This window comes from Caretta caretta, chromosome 14 (genome assembly GCF_965140235.1).
Source record: "Caretta caretta isolate rCarCar2 chromosome 14, rCarCar1.hap1, whole genome shotgun sequence".
Taxonomy (NCBI): Eukaryota; Metazoa; Chordata; order Testudines; family Cheloniidae; genus Caretta; species Caretta caretta.
Window position 1 is genome coordinate 45,518,988 of NC_134219.1, and position 12,150 is coordinate 45,531,137.

Sequence of the window (12,150 nt, forward strand, 5' to 3'; positions counted from 1 at the left end):
TTGCTGCATCTCAGCGCTGGATGAGCAGTATCTCTGTGCAGTGTCACGGTGTGGCTGTTACCCAGCTCCCAACTTGCATCTCAGGGCTGGATGAATGATGCCTATGCAACGTCATTCTGCAACTGTTGGGGATTGGTCCTGCTTTGAGCAGGGGGTTGGACTACATGACCTCCTGAGGTCCCTTTCAACCCTGATATTCTATGATTCTATGATAACTGTTTCCCCAGCTGCCCCACCCCAGAAGTGGCTGCATCTCAGAACCATTATGAGAAGAAACATAGTTCAAAACATTTGGCTGCCCCTCCACTCCCTCGACCCACACATTCCTAGATTCAAGACCAGAAAGGATCACTGACCATCTCATCCAACTTCCTGTACAGCACCAGCCAAAGAAACTCCCCAAAATAATTCCTAGAGCAGAGCTTTTAGAAAAACACCCAGGCTTGATTTAAAAATTTCAACTCCCAGCCATTGGCTCGTGTTAGGCCTATCTCTGCTGGACTGACAAGCCCATTATAAAAATAGTTGTTCCCCATGCAGAGACTTAAGAGACTGTGACCAAGCTCCCCCATAACCATCTCTTTTTTAAGCTACACAGACTGAGCTCCTTGGATCGATCACTACAAGGCCTGTTCTAATGACATGCAACTCAAGGACCAGAGGTAATTCATGGGAGGCATTGAAGGCTGCCTTCTCTCCGTAGGTTAATGGTGAGGACAAAGCTAACAGACGAAAGAGCGATTCCTCTTCGGCTGGCGGGGACGACACAAGCTCCTCTGCAAATCGCGGGCATCGGCGTTGATTTGCTGATTTAAAAAAAAAAGCTGTTGCAAATTTATGAGTGCTTTGGATGCGGCCTTTGGGCCAGGGGTGACAGGAGATCCCTAAAAGAAGGGGGCCCGTGGGCACCTGAACCATGGCCCCACTCCCTCATACCATCCCTTCCCCTCTGAGGCCCCACCCTGACTCTGCCCCTTCTCCCTGAGGCACCCCCCCATCACTCGCACTTAGGGCCAGTAAAAAGTGGAGGGGTCACTGCCCCCCGTTCTGGTGTCCCTGCTTTGGGCTGCTGCCAGAAGCTCAGGCACTCCCAACGGAGCATTTTGAACAAGGGGCGGGGGGGTGGGTCCCAGGTGACCAGTTTGCCCGAGGAGGGGAAAAGGGTTACAATGCTGCCCAAACAGAGCCCCAGCGATCGGTCCTCGCTTCCACCTCTGGAGCAGATATTTCAGCAAAGCCAGCACTTGCTTGAACTTGGGAGTGGCTCTCTGCTTCGTGGTGCATGAGCAGTATGGGCGAGAATATTGTGGCAGGGAGTTCCACAGGAAAACAGGGAGCAGGATGCTTCTGCAGCAAACCAAGGTTTGAAGACTAAAAGGAACTAGCCTTTTTTATAAACAGAAATGATCCAAAATGAACAGGCCCGAGCAGAGACCATTGCTCTGAGCCAGGGCAGGAAGGACCAGGCTGGGATATTGAGCTACATGGACCCATGGATCTGATCAGGGAAGGCAGGATACCAAGGCTAGGTGGGCCCATGGGTCTTATCTGAAGAGGCAGGATATTAGGCTAGATGAGCCCATTGGTATGATGCAGGAGGGAGGTGGAGATCCTGGGATAGATGGAGCAATGGTTGGGGAGGGAGACCAGTGTCCCGGCCAATGACAGAAGTGGGTCTGGAAATAAACATCACCTTTATTCATATACAGAGACTATAGAGCATGGGAATGAACATGGAGAATGGGTGGGTGGAGCTCAGCCAAGGCAGGGGGCGGAGCCTGTAGCCAGGTGCTCCTCCCCCCCTTTCTCAATCTGTCCAGCAGGGGGAGCCACTAACATTCGTCCTCCCCCAGCAAAGCAAACAAGTTCCGGCTTGAGAGTTTCCCCTTCAGCACCCTCCTGGGTGGGGCCTGGGCTGGGGTGCTGCTCCCTCCCGCATTGGAGGCAGCTGGTTCTTCCTCCTCCTCCTCCTCTTCCTCATCAGCATCACGGTCCTTCTCCTCATCCTCCTCCTCCCCAGAGCTGGAGATCTCCTCTTCCTCCTCCTCCTCCTCCTCTGAACTGCGCCGGCTGTGCTTGCGGTGAGCCTCCTGCAGGGCGGCGATCTCTGCTGTCTCGGGATGGTGCTCCCACATGGCTGCGGGGACAGACGGATGGTTAGGGGTGAGCTGTGAGGGTACACCACCATGTGCTAACCACTAGACCCCACTCCCCTCCCGGAGCCAGGACTAGAACCCAGGAGTCCAGGCTCCCAGCCCTCCGGCTCTAACCACTAGACCTTACTCCCTGCCCAGAGCCAGGCCTAGAATCCAGGAGTCCTGACTCCCAGCCCCCCCTGCTCTAATCTATGAGACCCCCCCCTCCCCACACACACACACACACACACACACACACCTCTCCCATAGCTGGGGATAGAACCCAGGAGTCCTGGCACCCAGAACCCCCGCTCTAACCACTAGACCCCACAACCATCTTCAAAAATTTTTTTGATTTTTTTCAACCTGATTCAAATTAAAAAAAAAAGGCAAAATATCAGAATTTCCTGCATAATGGTAATTCTGATTTTCACTCATCTCTTAGATTTTCTATGTGTGCACACACACACACGCACCATAACACATGAGTACGTGAACTGTAACATATTTATACAGCACACTTCTGTGGTGAGAAGGAAGAAAGCAGTCCGTCCGCAAGACTGTTAACTACCACTGATTATTATACGTAGAGTTAATTTAAAAGAGCAGAGACTTGTTAGCAATGAGTAAAAATCATTGCTCGCTAATTTCATTAACGAATTCTCAGGCCAACATCCTCTCGCCTGACCACCTGCATAACACAGGCCCTGGTTTAATCTGTGTGAACCAGAGCAGCCCTTTCAAAAAAAAACATCCAATGTTGATTTAAAAGCTGCCCGTGACCCACCACAGCCCTTGGTAAATTGCCCCAATGGCCAATGCCCCTCACTGTTCAAAACGTACGTCTTTCCACCCTGAATCTGTCTGGCGTCAACTTCCAGCCGTCGGATCTTGCTCTAAAATAGCAACAGCGTCAATAATCGCTGAGGTGTAGAGGGAAGGATTTTAGAATTACTAGTAGGTTGGATATTGGGCTAAATGAGCCTTAAAAACTCATCAACCTTTCGCTCAGGGGCTGAGATTAAAATTCTGTCATAGAAAGGGTCACTGCCGAGTCACTGGGGTGAATTCCCAGCCATTCCTGGCCTTTCCCTGAGGAGGGCAACCAAAGGTAGAAAAATCACTAGCCTAACACGACTTGTCATTGGCTACTCCCCTTCCCGTGGCCATTACAGGCAACCTTCCATTGGATCCGTAGGATCTGGTCCTCCTGCCCAGACTCCCAGAGGGATGCTGGGTAAATACCCACAATGCCCTGGGAGGGCTGTCCCCTCCCCAGCCCAGTACCTTTCTGAGTGGAGTAGCCGGGGGGCCGCAGACAGAGGCAGAGGCGCCCGTCCACCGCCAGCCGCAGGATGCTGTTGGCAGCTCGGTACACGTCGTTACGAGCTGCTTTGGCCGTCTTATAACCGCGTTTCTCGGCCCAGGCTGGGGAAAGAGGGTGAGATGGGGTCAGCATGGACTGTGAGGGGAGAGCGCCCCCTACTGAGCCCCCGCCCGATTCCCTGCAGCAAAGAGCCCCCTAGCGCCAGCACTGACTGCCAGGGGAGAGCACCCCTCATTGAGCCGCTGTCCTGCTCCCTGCAGCATGGCACCCCCTAGCGCTCAGACCCCATTCACCTTCACAGATGTCCCAGGCGCACCACCGGGTCTCGGGCTTGCCCTCCTCGGTATTGGGGTGGCGCAGCTTGAGCAGGGCTTGGATGGGGATGCGGCTGGCCAGGTACCCCACGGCATTGTAGGGCTCCTGGATCTGGGAGATGGGGTAGATGCCAGACAGGATCTGCAAGGACCGACAGAAAGCAGCGCTCAGGGAGGGCAGGGAGACTGGGTGTAATGCCAGCATCCGCCAGCAGGGGGAAGATGTCTCACTGCCGCCATGATCAGGGATTTGGCATAAATTATCCCAGTATTACATAGGGGGGAAGCTGATGTACGGGGAGGGGAAGAGAATAGAACCCAGGAGTCCTGGCTCCCAGCCCCCTCCTCCCCGGGCTCTAACCACTAAACTCTTCCCCCCAAAGCTGTGGCGATGGGGAGGTACCTGTAGTTCCCTGTGCACCAGGGAGGGGAATATGAGGCCGGGGCAGTCGCAGAGGCGCACGGTGGGGGTCAGGAAGTAGGTCTGGAAGTACTTGGTGTGGCCGGGCGTCCGGGACACGCTCACCACCTTGTGCCCCACCAGCCCGTTCATCAGCGACGATTTGCCCACGTTGGGGAACCCTGGGGGAGGGGGCGGGGTCACAACGTGGACGGAGCCCCCCAAGGCCCCGCCCCCACCCAGAAAAAGCCACTCCCCACTAAGGTCCTCCCCAATTCCGATCCAGCTCCCCAACCCCCCAGCCAGATTTTGCCCCCAAACCACCAGCCATCCCCCCTGCATGCCCCCTTCTCCCCACCCGCCCGCAAGACATCCTGTGTCTCCCCTTCATGCGCAGCCCCCCAACCCGCGCCACCCCTTTCCTCAAACCCTCTTCCACAGCAGCCACCCCCCCATTTTCCCAACTGCCTGGACACCGTCCGCCCTCCGATGCCCCCTCAAAACCCCATGGCAATCCCTTGTCCTCCACCCAGACACCCCTTCCCCTGCACCCGTTATCCAGCCCCTCCAGCTACTGCCCCGCAATCCTCAGCAGCCCAAAGGGGCCCCAAGCAGCAGATCAGGAGTATGACCCCCTTCCCCGCCTCCGGTGGGGGGTGCTCTCACCCACACAGCCCACAGTCAGAACACCGTCCTTGCAGGGCTCCTGGGAAGGAGCCCCAGCATCCATGGCCACATCAGTCAGGTGTTCCACCACCACGGCCGCCCCTTCGTCGTCGCCCTCCTCCTCCTCCGAGGCCTCAGCGGGCAGGCGGGCGCTGGCCGCGTCTCGCTCGATCTTCTCCTTCCAGCTGCCCAGGTCCACTGGGGAGGGCAAAAGGGTCAAAAAGAGGCCAACCAATGACCTGCAACACACGCCCGAGGGCTGGGAAAGTGTGCGGGAAGCCAAGCAGGGTCTGCTGCTCAAGGTGTGGATGGGAGACGGCCCCGGGGGTGCTGTGCTGCAGGGGGCAGGCTCTCCCCCTTGCAGTCAGTGCTGATCCCCAGGTGGCACCAGGAAGAGCTGTGGAGCAGGGTAGGGGATAAGACAGTGATGACCCTAAGGGGGTGTTATAAATAGTCCAACCAATTCCAGGACTCATGGAGAGAACGCTGGTGTGCTGGCCAAATTCCAAGTCAACCCATCCCTTTTCTGCCTGCCTAAAATACCCCATGCAGTCCCCACCACACGGGGGGGGGGGGGGGGGGGGGGGCGGTAGGGGGGGTGGTCGCCATCCCTTTCCAAACAGCCAAGCTCCAGTGCTGTGCGGCTGGTCCCCAGCTGCCCCACCCCAGAGGTGGCTGCATCTCAGCACCGGGTTAGCAATCCTTACAACCCAGAAAGAGCTTCGGGACCCCGTGCGGGCACACGGCACCCCATATCAGAGCAATGGATTGGGGACCCCCCCCCAGGCTGAATGGGAAGCTGCGGGGTCCTCACCTTTCCCAGCAGTGATGGTCTCGCAAGCGTGGAGCAGCTGCTCTGGTCCCATGGCCGTGCTCCTGCCCTTCCTCCGCTTCCGCCGCTTCTTAAACACTGACGCACGAACAGGGAGAAGCCAGAGGTTTGACTAGGGGCCAGGACTCCTGGGTTCCATCCCTGGCTCGGGGAGGGGAATGGGGCTTAGTGGGGCAGAGAAATGGGGGGTGGAAGCCAGAACTCCTGGGTTCTATCCCCGGCTCAGGGAGGGGAATGGGGCTTAGTGGGGTAGAGAAATGGGGGGTGGAAGCCAGAACTCCTGGGTTCTATCCCCCATTCCCAGCTCAGTACTAAAAAGTTTTCCAGTGTCACATCCCAATACCCAGACACTAACTCATCTGCAGCCAGACTGAAGCCAGCACCCCCCTACAGGGGTAAGCCCAGAGTCCCATTCCCCAAACCCTGAGCCAGCCAGTCCCCCGCCCTGGGGCTGGATCAGACCTGGCGCCCCCTAGCGAAGAAAGGCCCCAGGTCCCATTTCCTGAGGCAGCCGTGCCCCTAAGCAGACGCATTACCTGTGCTGGGATCCTGGCTTTGCTGGGGGTAGGAGGTGAAGCAGACGATGTGCACCTGGGGGAAGCGAGTCTGGAAGTAGTGCTTCCAGGCCACCACCAGTCCTGGCGGCGCCAGGTCGATCTTGTTCAGCACCAGGATCAGATTCTTTCTCATCTCTTTGGTCACAAAGTCGTACAGCGCAGGGGAGAAGTTAATGACCTGGTGGGGGGCAGACGGGGATGGCTGAGCCAAGGGAGTCAGCTTCAGTGGGTTAGAATGGGAGGGCTGGGAACCAGGACTCCTGGGTTCTATGCCCTGCTCTGGGAGGGGGGTGGGGCCTAGTGGGGGGCGGGACTGGGACTCCTGAGTTCTGTGCCCAGCTCTGGGAGGGCTGGGGGGTTGTAGAGGTCAGCAATGGTCACCGCCCCATCCATGCTGCCCCCTTCAATCCGATCACTTTCAGAAGCAGGGGTGGCAGCAGCTTCGGGCTGGGACGGCACCCGTTGAGGGAGGGAAGCAGAGATCATGCAGGGGCTTTACGGACGTGGGAAGGGGAGCAGTATCCTGGTTTGATACCCTGGAACGCTGGGACGCAAGAAGGGACCCAATGACCCACAGGGTCATGTCCAAATGCCAAGAGAGAAGGGAGACCTCAGGTTCCCCCCACAAGCCCCCGGGGTAATTGCTCCAATCTCTTGTGTCCTGTGGGGGGCCGCCTTGGGACAGGGCTCCTGAACTACCCCCACAGCAGGACCCCAAGAATCCTGGTGGCTGGGAATGAGGCTCTCCCATAAGCTGTCCCCGCCCCACTGCCCTGGGATCCCTGGCAGAGAAGGGGTCCTTACCGGATGACGGACGTCTGTGATGAGCAGGATGATGTCTGACATCTCCAACACCCGCCACAGCTGACGCCAGGTCTGCAAGGCGAGCGGAGAGGGGAAAGCCCTTGAGTCAGCCAGTCTCTTCATCCTGGGGCTGGATCAGACCCAGTGTCCCACAGAGGGGAAAGGCCCCATGTCCCCTGCTCACCTCCAGGTTATGCTCGAAGTAGCTGAGCTGGCTGGGCTGGTAGGTGCTGTAGATTCCCTCCAGATAGTCCCGGAAACACTTCTCCTCCCGCAGCAGCAGCTGCTCCTTGCTCATCTGGTAGCTCCAGGGGGGGCGTTTGGGGAAATCCAGCACTGTTGGGGGGAGGGGGGGGACAGACACACCGGGGGGTAGGGGGAGGTCAGTACGGAGGGATCCCAATCTTGAGAAGCTGTGAAAGGGACATCCAGCAACCGCAACGGATGGGAGCCAGCCCCCGGGATTCCATCCCCCCATACACGGTCCTCAGCCATTATTCCCCACCCCCACCGCAACCCGCTGTGCCCACACGTCAGCCAGATCCAAGTTCCTCACAAAGCAAGGCGTCAGCAGGAGGAGGGCAGCCTGGGGAACTCCCCGCCACAGGACGTTTGCACAGACAGAGCCGGGAGAAGAATTCAGGAGGATCCTGGCCGCTCCAGGGGATGTCCCCTCCCCACTGCAGCCCCTTGCTCACCGGACCCGGATCTGTAGACATCCTGTATGTCCAGCTCCTTCTCGCTTTCTGGGACGGGCTCCAGGATCTTCTCCTGAGCCACCTTCTTGCGCCGCTCCAGCTCCTCCCGGCTCTCACGCTCAAAGTGAAGCCGATACCTGGCAGCAGGGGGAAGTTGCAGAGCATCAGGCAAGCTGGGAGACCCGGGGGCAGAGATCCTAATTGTCCCGATTCTCCTCCCCAACGGGGGCTGCCCACTGGGTCTCCCACCCGCATCCAGACCCAAGCCGACCCTGCTTAGCTTCAGATCTGATGAGAGGTGTCTCAGCCAGTTTGTCACACTGGCTTGATCTAACGCTAGCCAGGGGAGACTGGCTGGGTTGGGGGATGGAGAATGGCACATGGGGCCTTTCCTCTCTAGGGGGCGCTGGCTCCCATCCCATCCCAGTGTAGGGGGACTGGTCGGCTCGGGGGGCAGAATGGACATGGGGCACTGGTGCCTGATTTGATCATTCCTGTCTGGGTGTAACGCGCTGTGGGGGTCTGAGCCCAGCCCCTCACAGGGCAGGCACCCTGTCCCCACCCCACACCCCAGCACCAACCAGCCCCCACGCTGGCAGCCTCATCAGGGAAACTGAGGGCTGAACTGGCCACGGAGCCCCAGCTCCCCCCTGTCCCCTAGAGGCAGATCCCTGCAGAGGCAGGGCTGAGGCGGACGAGCAGGGGCAATGTGTGTGCTGGGGGGAGATCTCTCCGACCAAGCAGGAAGACCCCCCCCACTCCCCCCCCGACCCAGCCCCCTCTCCCCAGCGGATCTACCACGGCTGGACTCATCGCATAGGGCCTCAAAGGCCATAGGGCCCTGGGTGGGCCATGGAGGCTGAGCCCCCTTCGGGACAGCAGGATCCGGGCCTTGAACACCAGGGTAAGCAGAAAGGCTGAGGTAAACTGCTCTCCCCCTCCACGAGAACCCCCCGTCCAGCAGCAAGGCTAGACCTGCCCAGGAGGGGGCAGACCTCAGAGCCAACCCGAGAGCGGCAGATTGGCCCAAATTCATCCCACTGCAGCTATCAACAAGAGTAATAGAGCAAGCGGGTGGGGGCGGGGGGGGGGGGAGTCAGGACTCCTGGGTTCTATCCCCAGCTCTGGGAGGGGAATGCGGTCTAAGGGTTAGACGGTGTGTGTGTCAGGGTGCGGCTGGGAGCCAGGACTCCTGGCTATCTCTAGCTCTGAGAGGGGAGTGGGGTCTAGTGGGTTGGAGCAGGGTGGGCTGGGAGCCACGACACCTGGGTTCTATCCCTCTGAAAAGGGAGCAGGATCTAGTGGTTAGAGCAAAGGAGCTGGGAATCAAGACCCTTGGGTTCTACACCTGATTCTGCCACAAGCTCTGTGTGTGACCCGGCTCTGTGCCTCAGTTTCCCTCGATCACTGCCCCTCGTTACCTGTTGGGGTCATAGCTGCGCTCCCCCAGCCTGCGGACTGCTGGCTGCTGATTGAGTTTCCGGACGTGCAGAGACAGAGACTCGCTGTCCGAGGTGTCTGTCTGGTCCTCTCGCCGCTCATGGCTGCCACTCCGGCTGTTGGAGCTCGACCTCACGCCATCAGGCAGACCTGGGGCACAGAGAGGGAAGAGTCAGGGACCTTTACCCACTAGGAGGCGCTGGCTGTGAGCCTGCCCATGGCAGCGTCGTCCACAGATCAAGGCCCCAAGGTCAGACCCAAGCTCTGCAATGCAGCCCTGCAGGGCCCGTGATGCTGCGTCAGGGCTGCTCAGAGCCAGGGATGCTTGCAGCGTGTTGCATGTCTGCGGCAACAGAGGTGGGGGCTGGATCCAGTCTCCTTCCCACGAGAGACTCCATCCCCCTCAGAGACTGCAGAGGGGATGGCATCATTCCTCATGAAATGGGGAGGGGGGGGGAAGGATCTAGTGGGTTGGGGAGCAGGGGGGCTGGGAGCCAGGATTCCTGGGTTCTCGCCCCAGCTCTGCGAGGGGAGTGCGGGGGACGGGACTGGGAGCCAGGACGCCTGGGTCCTATCCTTGTCTCTACCACACTGTGACTCTGGACTGGAGTTGATTGAAGGATCGCCACAGGCAGGAATTTCTGAGGTGCCCCAAGAGGATGTCAGCGGCAGAGCTGAGGGTCAGCCAGCGGCTGAACGAAGGTGGTGGTGGTGGGGAGATTAGTGTGGCCAGGGTGGGGCCTCTTATCAGCTGCTCCCAGCCTGTTTGTGGGGCAGGGCCGAGGAATGCTGACTCGCAGCCTGCCTCAGCATCAACAGTCAGGACTCCCGAGTGCAGGGCTCCACCATCCACCCAGCCCTAGGTCAGAGGCATGCCATTAACACAACCACACGGCATGGGGAGCCCCGTACCACGCCCTGCAGCACAGTGCCCCCTAGTGCCATATTGGGGGTCACACTGATTGCAAAGGGAGAGCGCCCCCACTGAGCCCCCATCCCGCTCCCTGCAGCGCAGCGCCCCCTAGCACTGTGCCCGACACTCAAGTAGCAACAGCAGTTGGAAATACCTTAGGCAACCACAGCTACCCTTCTGAACAGATGCCCTGGTCACACTGATCCATGCCCCCACTTGTGAAGACCTCGGAAGGTGCCAGGCCTGGCTAGGGGCAAGCTCCTTGGCAAGGCACAGATGAGAGAGTCCTGCACATTGGTGCTCTCGACCGGCTGCCACCTGAATTCTGGGTAACAGGGCTTTAACACCGCTCATTTTCCAAGCCTCACAAAGCTTTTTGCCTGGGAATTGCCTTGGCTTATTGTCTAGGTGCCCAAAGTCCAATGGTACATCTCAGGTTGGGGATATAGGGCCTTTCCCCACTAGGGGGCAACAGCTCCGATCCAGCCCCAGGGTAGGGGACTGGCTGGCTCAGGGGGGCAGGGAATGGGACATGGGGCCTTTCCCCTCTAGGGGCCGCTGGCTCTGATCCAGCCCCAGCTGATACCACTTTAACGTAGCTTATTCTCTATTTTATAGCCCTCACTGAGTTTTTTGCCTAGCAATTTCCTTGTTTGCTGTCTTCAATGCTTTAAGAACAGGCACCAGGCTGCATGCGCTCTCTCTCCAGGGGCCTGAGCCCAGAGTCAGACTTACGCAGAGGGGCGGGTGAGACATGCCCAGGTCATGGCTTGCAGCTCTGGGACTGGCTACCCCCAGATGTCAAGCTGAGCTGGGGTCTTCCTAGACTGGGGCCTGCTTGCCACAGCGCAGCCCCAGGGGAGAGCACCCGATTGTTGTGCCCGGAGAGAGGGCCTTTGTGCCCAGTGAGGTTGTCTAAGTTTCTATAGGGCACTGGGACACGCCAAGGCCTCTCACCCGCCCAACTCCCCCCACGAAATCCCCCACCGCCGCCATGCTCCAGGACCCCCTGGCAATTCCGAGTGCCGGGATTGGGTCAGCCCCCAGTTGTTGGGGTGGGGAGAGGGAAAGGTCAGTGCCCAGATGTTTGGGGGTGACAGTGGGGATCCCCGCATCTTGGGGTGGAGAGATGTATTTTTTGTAAGGACACATTTTTGTTGGGAACAGGAGAGGGTGGGGAGAATGGGTCAGTCTCCGAATATTGGGAAGGGGGTCGGTGCCCAGATGTTAGTGGGGGCAGGGAGTCGGTGCCCAGATGCTTGTGGAGGGAGGGGGAAGGTCAGTGTCCAGATGTTGGGGGAGGGTGGGGGGGTCGGTGCCCAGATGTTGGCGGGGGGAGGGGGGTCGGTTGCCAGATGTTGGCGGGGGGGTAGAGGAGGGGTCGGTGCCCAGATGTTGGTGGCGGTGGCCCCCGCCCCCTCCTCACCCCGTTTCCGCTCCCTCTTGTCCTGCAGCTGCTTCTTCTTCTGCTTGGCGCTGAACGGCCTCTTGCGAGGCATGTCCCGGCCCGGCCGCCGTCCCGCAGCACCGGGAGGGAAGCGGGAAGAACCACTCTGCAGGCCCGAGGGGGAGGGGGGCGGAGCAAACCACTGTGACTGGAAGAAACCACTGAGAACCCAGGTGGGAGAAATCTGGGAGAAACCATGGCGGAAGGTGGGAATAAACCACTGAGAGCCGTGTGTGTGTGTGTGTGTGTGTGTCGGCAACTGGGAGAAACCATTGAGTGGGGGGAGAAGAAACCATAGAGAGAAATAGAGCGGGGAGGCAGAATAAACCATTAAAAGATGGGGGGAGGCAGAATGAGAAGGGGGAGGAACTATTAAGAATAGACTAGTCTGGGATAAACCATTTAGCAGGGGGGGACACCCGAGTGGCGGGAGGCTGGGCTAAACCAGTGAGATTGGGTTGTACCATTAGAGGGGAAACACTAGACTCTACCATTTTTGTTAAAGGTGTATTTACAGGGCAGAGATGTGGCTGAACCATTCTGTTGCTTGGGGTGGGTGTGCAAGGATTGGGTTGAACCATTTTGAAAGGGGGGGTATTAAACCATCCAATCCCTTC

General features: G+C 58.7%; 1 protein-coding gene across 2 annotated transcripts; it reads right to left on the reverse strand.

The window, feature by feature from the left end:
• Positions 1-1,675: 1,675 nt before the first annotated feature.
• On the reverse strand, positions 1,676-11,672 carry GNL1 (G protein nucleolar 1 (putative)). Of its 2 annotated transcripts, XM_048818485.2 has the most exons (12): positions 11,513-11,669; positions 9,155-9,323; positions 7,734-7,870; positions 7,220-7,371; positions 7,036-7,107; positions 6,211-6,409; positions 5,657-5,752; positions 4,843-5,040; positions 4,180-4,358; positions 3,756-3,918; positions 3,423-3,563; positions 1,676-2,137 (listed from the first exon to the last, which is right to left on the reverse strand). In XM_048818485.2, exons 1-12 carry the CDS (start codon positions 11,583-11,585, stop codon positions 1,833-1,835), a joined length of 1,884 nt encoding a protein of 627 aa, XP_048674442.1. In that variant the 5' UTR covers positions 11,586-11,669; the 3' UTR covers positions 1,676-1,832. The 2 variants fall into 2 exon arrangements, with proteins under 2 accessions (XP_048674442.1, XP_048674443.1); XM_048818486.2 differs by lacking the exon at positions 7,036-7,107 and having other exon boundaries at positions 11,513-11,672.
• Positions 11,673-12,150: the final 478 nt, after the last annotated feature.